We start from the raw sequence: 10,694 nt of genomic DNA, 5'->3' as shown, positions 1-10,694 counted from the left end.
CTGTCTGTGAGCAAAAAATCTAAGAAATCGATCAAATCGAGTACATTGATTGTTCGCACACCGAAAGAAATTGAAAACCAAAAAAATTGCCTTCGGTTAAAACCACCTGAACATGGTCAGTTTTTAGTATCAATGGCAAACCGACCGATTAAACCGAGAACTGATCGAACATATATATACATTATAATTATATTATTTTTGTACATATTTAATATAAAATTTTATGAAACTAGTTTTACATATATCTTGTTTTATTTAAAATCTCAATTATTCATTGATTTATTTTATTATAATTTGATGCATTTACGAGTTTTTTAATATAACTCATTACCATATTAGTAGCACAAATAATTTGAATAAATTTAAAAAAGTTTAGTTTACATTATTTATTTAACTAAGAAAGTTTATTCTTAAATTATATGATATTTGATACAGTACTCTAATTTTTTTAATTTTCAAATAATTATAGAAAATTTAAAAACTTATTTTCAGATTATAACAATAAAAATTGAAAACCGAATTTTGAATTTTTTTTTGTGTAAAAAACCAACCAAACCGACCGTTGCTCACCCCTAATTCTATAGACTAATATAAATATTTTTAGTTTTTTATGTTGAATATGTTCTGTAATTACTATTCAAATAAGTTTTTGTTTTTATAATTAGAAAAGTAAAAATACTTTTAAAAAATATACTTCTTAAAACAGTTTTTATTACCATCGTTTATTTACACAATTTTATTTTGGGTAAATATTATTTTAGACATTTTATTTTACAAAAATTATTAATTAGACCATCTGTTTTGTTAAATGACAAAATGGATCCTGTATTTTCTAAAATTGATACAAACAGAATCCTGAACTGATTTTTTGTCAAAATAAAACTAAATTATAATCCGACCTAAAGATATTTTGGTAAATCTGGTTATATTTTTTGTATATGTTCGTGTTATAAATCATTTTCAAGTTGGTTTTATTAAAAAATAAATTGTCAAAAATTGAGCTTAAAGTCTTATTTTTACTATTTTGGAAAATATAAGGTCTATTTTGTCATTTAACAAAACAGAGAGTCCAAATAATAAATTTTATAAAACACAGGGTCCAAAATGATATTTACCCTTTTATTTTTTTATCATGATTTTTTCTTGAGAAGTTCTATTTGCACCCCATAAAATTATAAATACACCCTATTATTAAAAAAAATATAAACGTAAATAATTTTTAGAAATTTCATTTAATATTTTTTTTAAAAAAATTTCCTCACACTATTTTATGTTAGTTTCAATACTTATTTTGATTTCATTTCAATAATATTTTCTAACTCATGTATGTATATTTTTATTTTTTTTTCTAAGAAAATTTCGTATAATTTTTTACTTTAATTTTTTTTTTTTCATAATATTTAAAATATAATTTATTTTTATTTGATAGATATATTTTTTAAGAATATAATTTGGAAGAAAAAAGTTTAAAAAACTTAATACAATTAAAAATATAAATTTTATATAAAATAAAAATTATTAAAATGAGGTGTCTTTAAAAATTTTTGAGGTGTAAATAAAATTTCCTTTTTTTCTTTTCACCTTCTCTCACTTTATTTTCTCTCTTCTCACTTAAAAAAAAAAGTAAAATAAAAAAAATTAACATTTTTATTTTTTGTCTTCAATATAAAAAATTATTAAACACATTTTTTATGTTAGCTACCAAGCTTTAATCACATAATAGATTTTTAATAATTAAATAAATATTATAACAATGTAATTTAATCTATAATAAAAATGTATATTTTTTCTTAGAACAAAAAATGTATATATTTTGGTAATACATTTTTTTTTTTATTTACATTTTTATTTTTATCACACCCATAATATTTTTGTTTTTTTCAATAAAACATACATTGATAATTTGATAACATATATTAATGAAAAATAAACATACTAATATTTGGAACTCAGCCTCTTTCTTCAATCGTTATAAAGAGAAAGGATAATATAATTATTTTCTACAACAATTTTTGTGACAACAATATTATGGTCCATTTATAGCTAATATATATTATATTATAGAGTAATTTGCGGTATAAATATTTAAATTTAACTCCTAGTAGCAAATACTTAAGTTTAATTTTTAGTGAGAATAATAGCCAAGTTATATTTATAACCTCAATATTAAATGTCAAGTCATTATTCACGCGTTATTTCTTTATTGGTACATATAAATTATTTTTTTTAAAAAAAATTAAAAATTCAAGACTTCTAGCAATGAAGAATTATACTTACAGAGTTCTAAAATTATAAATTTATTGCAGCTAAAAATTAAAATTAAATATTTATACCACAAATTACTGTATATATTATATATATAATTTTTTTTTTAACAACAACTCGTTTTATAATCACTACTTGATTTCTTAAATTAGACAAATTTAAGCCCAAATGTAACTGAATTGAAAGGATTAAATATTTTAAAAAAAGTTGAACAAACAAAATCTAAAATAAGGAAAAATGAAACGCCAAAATTGACTGTGTATTGGACAGTGCTGTTACTTCTCAATTACTAAAAATAAACGTTATTTTCCAACTAATTACAAAAAATACATTTATTAAAAATTAATAATTACAAAATTATCTTTGTTTTTTTAATTAATTAGAAAAGCAATCAGATCTAGGCCACCTGGCACTGTTCCCTCATCCCCTTCTCCATCTCCCTCCTTATATTTTTCGAATTATTTATATATTTCAACATATATGTTTTATTATTTATATTTTTTGTTGCAAAAACTTTATTTATTATAAATTTTAACCACACGCCCTCACTCATCGTCTTCATTTCTCTCTCTAACTCACCTATATATATGCCCCCTCTTCCACCCTCTTCCATATCTATATATATATCTATATTATATATATTCACACACTGTTTCTCTTATCTCCAAATCTTTCGTTTCTCTGTTTATTTTTTAAAATTTTTATTTTTGAGGGTTGAATTTTCCGGCGACTATGTTGGGGACGGTGATTCTGCCAGATCTTGGGACGCAGATTTTAATTCCGGCTTGCGCGGTGGTCGGAATCGCGTTCTCGTTGCTTCAATGGTATTTGGTATCGAAAGTTAAGCTCTCTCCGACGACCAGAGAAGCTCACAACAACGGAAAGAATGGCTACGCCGATCACCTCATCGAAGAGGAGGAAGGACTTAACGACCACAACGTTGTACTTAAGTGTGCTGAAATCCAAAACGCCATATCTGAAGGTTCATTATTTACATCTCTCCTTTTTCTTGAGTTCATTTCATGTTTTTTTTTTTGGCTGCAGATCCGACGTCGTTTTGTTATTTGTCTTTTCGTTTTCTTTGCATTCGACTGGATTCTTAAATTGATATTAGTTTAGGGTTTCATTAATTTTGTTTGGATATATTTTAATTGTGAGTGTTAGGATATTTACATGTATTTATATATAATAAAATAATTTAAGAGTTTGTGTACCTCATGATAAGAAAATGGTTGAACAACTCGAAAGCTCTGCGAACTATCCAATTTTGTTTTGTAAATTAGATCTGAGAACGTCACTGTTGTTGAAATTGGGGTCCACCATTAAAATTTATTGTTTTGTAATTGACGTTGATTCTTTATTGTAATTGTATCTTGTTTCCTGTTACCTTAAATTTGTTGTTCAGATCTATTTATTTATTTTTCATTTTTAATATATTATATTAATGCTGTACATGGGTATGCATAATTACTGCACGCAAGTGAAAATTTGTCCATTGAGTCGTAATTGTATTTTTCTATACTTTTTTACTTCATAAATTATTATCATTTGCAAATTTTGTATGGGTTGTTTTCATTTTGAATTTTGTGTGCTCCTTTCATTTAAGCACGACTGCACTACTTCTTACTTCTTAGATACAAAAGATCTTTGTTTAGACGGGCTCTACCATTTTGAAACTTTTTAAAATATAATAGGTGGGGTTCCCCGTTTCTAGGTTTTGCCAACTTATAGGAGGTACTAGTTCTAGAATGTATTGATATTGCCTCTTGGTTTTGAGCTTCCCTGGATTTATAAGGTTTTTATACAATGTTAAATGATTCGATACAGGATCAGACAGCATTTAAGCCACTAAAGACTTAACATCCTTATTATTTTATACATATAACTTATTATATATATATTTGAAACATTAATCCTCGTGGAGAAAACATAATACTATTCATGGGCCTGCTATAATACTTTTGTACTTTATCAAATGATTTTTTCATAGCAGAACATGACATGTAGAATCCCATCTGGGATTTGAATTTTTTTCCTACTTAATGAGAGAATTTGTCTTGAGAAATCCGTCCCATGTTCTAATTATAAATAATTTGATGGTCTGATATAATATTCCGGTTTGCTAGATGCCAGTAAAGTTGCAAATATCTTATGTTATAATTCACATATTTGTGTAAAGTTACTAGTGGTTCTCAAGTTACCCATACTTCAAAGTCGTGTGATGGGCCTTTCACCAGTGACATGTTTTTAGATTGATTTTCATGCCTTATTAAGTATTGGCCTTCTAAAATAAAGTTACCGTTTATTGTAGTCATGAAATGTGGCTATTGGGACTACAGTGTCTTGAAATGTTCTAATGTATGTGATTGGATGTACAGGAGCAACTTCCTTCCTTTTCACTGAGTACCAGTATGTTGGCATTTTCATGGCAATCTTTGCTGTCTTGATTTTTCTTTTCCTTGGCTCTGTGGAGGGATTCAGCACAAGTAGCCAGCCGTGCACCTATGACAAGACTAAAGTTTGCAAGCCAGCACTTGCTAATGCTGTCTTTAGCACCATTTCCTTTATTCTTGGTGCCGTCACGTCAGTGGTTTCTGGTTTCCTTGGGATGAAAATAGCTACCTATGCAAATGCTAGAACAACGCTTGAGGCAAGAAAAGGTGTTGGAAAGGCTTTTATTACTGCATTCAGGTCTGGTGCCGTAATGGGATTTCTCCTTGCCGCAAGTGGTCTATTGGTTCTTTTTATTACTATCAATCTCTTCAAGCTGTACTACGGTGATGATTGGGAAGGCCTTTTTGAAGCTATAACTGGTTATGGGCTTGGTGGATCTTCCATGGCTCTCTTTGGTAGAGTTGGTGGGGGCATCTACACCAAAGCTGCTGATGTTGGTGCTGATCTTGTTGGTAAGGTTGAGAGGAACATCCCCGAGGATGACCCGAGGAACCCTGCTGTAAGCATCAGCTCACTTTTTCTTTTTAAAAATTATAATAGTTAGTCTTTTTTATTTATTATTTTAAACATACATAAATAATCTTATATTTATAACTTTCATGTCTTCAGGTCATTGCTGACAATGTTGGTGACAATGTTGGTGATATAGCTGGTATGGGATCAGATCTTTTTGGCTCATATGCTGAGTCCTCTTGTGCTGCTCTTGTTGTTGCTTCCATCTCCTCCTTTGGGATTAATCACGAGCTGACTGCTATGCTATATCCTCTCATTATCAGTTCCGTTGGTATCCTTGTATGTTTGCTCACCACCCTCTTCGCAACTGATTTCTTCGAGATAAAGAACGTGAATGAAATTGAACCCGCGTTAAAGAAGCAGCTAATCATTTCTACTGCTCTGATGACTATTGGAATTGCTGTTGTTAGTTGGATTGCCCTTCCATCTACCTTCACCATCTTCAATTTTGGAACACAGAAAGTTGTACATAACTGGTAAGTTGTAATTATAAAACTTTCTTGTGTTGCTTGCTATGTCTTTCTTTGTTGTGCTAAAATATTTTCTTTTCTCTGCACAGGCAACTTTTCTTATGTGTTGCTGTTGGTCTCTGGGCTGGACTTATCATCGGTTTCGTAACTGAGTATTATACTAGCAATGCATACAGGTAAGCATCTTTTTATCTTGGTATATGGTATTCCAGTGCAATGATTGGGAGTTGACTATTTTCTTTTAACTGTGTAGCCCTGTGCAAGATGTTGCTGATTCTTGCCGGACTGGAGCTGCCACTAATGTTATCTTTGGTCTCGCATTGGGATACAAATCTGTCATCATTCCCATTTTTGCTATTGCAGCAAGCATTTTTGTTAGTTTTAGCTTTGCTGCTATGTATGGTATTGCTGTAGCTGCACTTGGAATGCTGAGTACCATAGCAACTGGATTGGCCATTGATGCATATGGTCCAATCAGTGACAATGCTGGAGGTATTGCTGAGATGGCTGGTATGAGCCACAGAATCCGAGAGAGAACTGATGCTCTTGATGCTGCCGGAAACACTACTGCTGCAATTGGAAAGGTTTGAAATTCTTTGTACCCTTCTAGTGTTACTTTTTTACTTTGTCATCTGGGTCCTGGTTTTCAGCAAGCACAAGGGGAATGTGTGAACCCTGCTCTTTAGAATTAACTTTTGTCTTGTTCCCTTCTCTCACAAGTTATTTTTAAAACTAAGAACATTAGTTCTTCCGTCAGCATCAACAACAGTTTAATTTTCTCAAAAGCTCTTTAGAAGATGAATTGTGCCTGATAGTTGCTTTCTATTTCTTTTTCAGGGTTTTGCTATTGGCTCTGCTGCCCTTGTATCCCTAGCTCTTTTCGGTGCTTTCGTCAGCCGTGCAGCTATTACAACCGTCGATGTCTTAACCCCAAAGGTGTTCATTGGTTTGATTGTAGGTGCCATGCTTCCATATTGGTTCTCTGCCATGACAATGAAGAGTGTAGGAAGTGCAGCTCTAAAGATGGTTGAGGAGGTGCGTAGACAGTTCAACACCATCCCTGGTCTCATGGAGGGCACTACCAAGCCTGACTATGCTACCTGTGTGAAGATCTCAACTGATGCCTCCATCAAGGAGATGATCCCACCGGGTGCTCTTGTCATGCTCACACCACTCATTGTTGGAATCTTTTTCGGTGTTGAAACCCTCTCTGGTGTCCTTGCCGGATCCCTTATCTCCGGTGTACAGGTAAAATTCAAGATGATTTTCTCATTCATAAAAGATATTGACGATTGTGTTTTTGACTTAAATCTCTTCTCATTGACAGATTGCCATTTCTGCATCCAACACCGGTGGTGCTTGGGACAATGCCAAGAAATATATTGAGGTATACATTCAAGTATTAACACATTTGAAAAGATTATTAAAGTTGGTGTTTTTGGGTGATATCTTAATTTGTCTTGTATTTCTATCTAGGCTGGATCTTCAGAGCACGCAAGAAGCCTTGGCCCGAAAGGTTCAGACCCACACAAGGCAGCGGTTATCGGTGACACCATTGGTGATCCCCTGAAAGATACATCCGGGCCATCTCTCAACATCCTGATCAAGCTAATGGCTGTGGAATCACTCGTTTTTGCTCCGTTCTTCGCCACACATGGTGGCCTGCTCTTCAAGATATTTTAAGAGCATTGAATTGGGAAGATGATGATTCCTCACCCCTCTTAATCTACCACCACAATTTCATTCCATCCCCAATCTTTTGGCCGCATCTTTCATTGCTGACTTTTTTTCCCCCTCCTTCTTTATTCATCTCTCCTTAAACCAGGATATATATATATATATATATATCTATATATTTAGTCTGTAGTTGATGTTATGTTATATAGCTTCTGAAACCAGTTATCTTCCATTCCACGGTTGGATCAACCAAGAAATTTTCCCCTTTTAAGGGTTCGATTATGACGTTGATCATTATGTTGTTGATGATGATAATTCTTGAGTTTATCAGGAGCACTATCTGTGATTAATTTTTTTTGTTCGTTATTATCTTCACAATTCATTTTTGAAGTAGAACTTTTTTTTTGTTATTTGTTGATTATGTGAGTGATGGTAAGAAAATTGTTTTGGAAAAACTGAAGAACTAGCTTTGGTGTAGTTTTTACTTTATTTTATCTCGTTTTTTTTTTTTTTTATTTTTTATTTTTTATTTTTTATATATATATATACTTGGAGTTGGAGACCAAAAAGCCCAGAAAATATCTGGTGTTACTAAAATGTTACATTTTAAAATGGGATAATTACAAAAATTATTAATTTTTTTTGTTACAATTTTTACATTTTTAGGTATAAACTTTAAAGTTTTTTTTCGAAGTGTTTGTATAAGAACAACACAAAATTAATAAGAAAATTACATAAAAATATAGTTAATTAGGAATTTTTCTATCTAAATTTTGACAAGTATTAAATCATGTTTCTTGAATTAAAAATTCTCCTTGAACTATTGAGATTTTTAGATTTAAGAACTTTTGTCTGATTTTAGTAAAAAAAATTTAACATATCAAAGTTTGAAGGACATGATTTGATAGATATCAAATTTGGTAACATGGTTTAGTACATAAATAATCACTAAAACAGTAAAATTGAATAAAATTAAACAAAAACTTTTAAATCTAACAATCTCAAATCATTAGCTTAGGAGGAATTTTTAATAACTAAAAAAATTTAAGAGACATGATTTGGTACATGTTAAAGTTCGAGGAAAAAAATTATAACTAGCCTAAAAATATTTAAACAACTTAATATTTATTCTATATAAAGTGTGTCTATATAACTAAAATTCTTGGTTTATGAGAAATTTATAGGTGACTTTTTATTTTTATTTAATAAAATAATAAAATATTATTTATATATAATAAAATAATAATAAAACCAATCTCATTAATATTTGAACTGATATTTAAGATTCTGATATTTGTTTTCTTTAATCTTATACTTTTAACTGAATTTAAATGTCTCAAGTATATATATTATAGGATAAATACCATTTTGGACCCTCTGTTTTACAAAAGTTACCAATTGGACCCTGTGTTTTGTTAAATGACAAAATGGACCCTGTATTTTCTAAAATAGTACAAATAGGACCCTGAATTGATTTTTTGTCAAAATAAAATTTAATTATAATCCGATCTAAAAGTGCTATGACAAAACTGTTTACATTTTTTTGTATCTGTTCGTATTAAGCATTGTCTTCAAGTTGGTTGTATTAAAAAAAAAGTTATCAAAAATTAAGCTCAGGGTCCTATTTTTACTATTTTAGAAAATAGATGGTTCATTTTGTCATTTAACATAAAACACAAGGTCCAATTTGTAACTTTTGCAAAATACAGGGTCCAAAATGGTATTTACCCTATATTATATAATGACATATATTTTACTCTCACTGATTAATCTTTTATTGTTCCCCATAAATATAATAGTGTGCATTCTTTTTTATTATTATTATAAATTGTTGTCGTTACATATTAAATTTGTATTTGACTTGACTAATCTCAGTGATAGTGTGGTAGTGGCTTTCTTGCAACAATGTACTTGAGGTCGATAGATGATCAATGTGTGAGTAAAGAGCGAGTACAAATAGTATAGGTATTCTTTCTTTTCTCTTTATCTCTTCATCTCTATCTCTTTGAATTATATTTGTATTTATAATTTTTATTAATTTATTGCAAATTTCAGTGATGAAAACATTGGGTTCGAGATGCTTGAGCTTGTATGTAATGACCGCTCTAGTAATTTGGTTTAGTAAAGGCAATTAGCACTAATTTTTATTATTTTATTATTATTTGTGAATTAATTTAAATGTGGACCCCAATATTTAGAAATAAATATTAGAGTTATAATTTCTCAATTCCGGAGATTTTATTAAACTCTAGGGGTATTATTTAGCCTATATGTGAAATATGTTATTTTTGTAATTTTTGCTCGGCGACAACGGAAAATGCGATGGATGGCTAGATTGATCACATGGGTAAGTTTAGAACCCTATTTCATAGTGGGAAATAATTTAGAGAAAATAAATTATCGGGATTGGGCGGGATTATGGAAATTGACCATTTTACCCCTAGCTTTAGAAATACCCTAGTTTTAAGTCTAAAGGGCATTTTAGTCTTTTGTTTAAGGTGAGTGAGGTGGCTGCCTAGGTGTTTGACACCTAATCTAAGTTATTTTCAGCAAAGAGTTTTGGGGAAAAAACTCTTGTCTTTTGTGGAAAATTAAGAAAAGGAAAAATTAGAAAAAATGCTTTGTTCTTGAATTCTCTCTCTCTCTTTCCTTCGGCTGAAGAAAACCAGGGCAAGGATCAACATATTCATTCCATTTTTCTAGGATTTAGCTAGAATTCAAGGAAGTTTCAACTAAGGTAAAGCCCTAGAACTTTTAAAGATATGATTTTAAGCTTTTTCTTTGATTTGAGTTTGTGAAATTGTAAGTTAGGGGCTGTGAAGGCTTGAAGTGCCTAGGGTTCGAATTTTAGGGTTTAGTTGAGTTGATTCTAAGTCCTAGCTGCTGGTTTTAATGGGTGTAGATGGTTTTTATGCAATTTTAGGTTTAAAGTTCAAAGCTTTGAGCTTTAATGGCATAATTGGATTTATTGGTTTGTTCTGTGAATTACTGCTTGGATTCTATTGTTTATGCATTGTATAGGTATACTGGAGAGTTTGGTAAGGTTTCGGATTGAATTGAATCAAGGGGGATGATTTTTGGTTCCCGACGGCGAACCGAATTCGGTTCGGGAGACCGATACCAACCGGCCGACCAGGTTGGTGACCCGAACCGGATTGCGGTTGGGAACCTGATGCCTTTGTTTGGGGAATTTCCAGAACCCTAGTTTTGGCCAATTTTGAGATATTTAGGGTATTGCCATGAGGTTTATCGATAGAAAAACTTTTAGTTTCAAGTTTAAGTCCCAGAAAGTGATTTAGTGAGTCACTCATCTGT

At 30.8% G+C, this 10,694-nt stretch overlaps 1 protein-coding gene across 1 annotated transcript; it reads left to right on the top strand.

Annotated features, from left to right (window-relative positions):
• The first annotated feature begins 2,494 nt into the window (after nt 1-2,494).
• Nucleotides 2,495-7,769, top strand: LOC115725066 (pyrophosphate-energized vacuolar membrane proton pump). The gene is made up of 8 exons (XM_030654481.2): nt 2,495-3,247; nt 4,644-5,218; nt 5,329-5,708; nt 5,792-5,878; nt 5,956-6,286; nt 6,540-6,950; nt 7,030-7,089; nt 7,179-7,769. Exons 1-8 carry the CDS (start codon nt 2,998-3,000, stop codon nt 7,383-7,385), a joined length of 2,301 nt encoding a protein of 766 aa, XP_030510341.1. The 5' UTR covers nt 2,495-2,997; the 3' UTR covers nt 7,386-7,769.
• Nucleotides 7,770-10,694: the final 2,925 nt, after the last annotated feature.

Source organism: Cannabis sativa, chromosome 6, assembly GCF_029168945.1.
Source record: "Cannabis sativa cultivar Pink pepper isolate KNU-18-1 chromosome 6, ASM2916894v1, whole genome shotgun sequence".
Lineage (NCBI taxonomy): Eukaryota > Viridiplantae > Streptophyta > Magnoliopsida > Rosales > Cannabaceae > Cannabis > Cannabis sativa.
The sequence above is the reverse complement of the archived record's forward strand: the minus strand, read 5'-3'. Positions and strand labels throughout refer to the sequence as shown.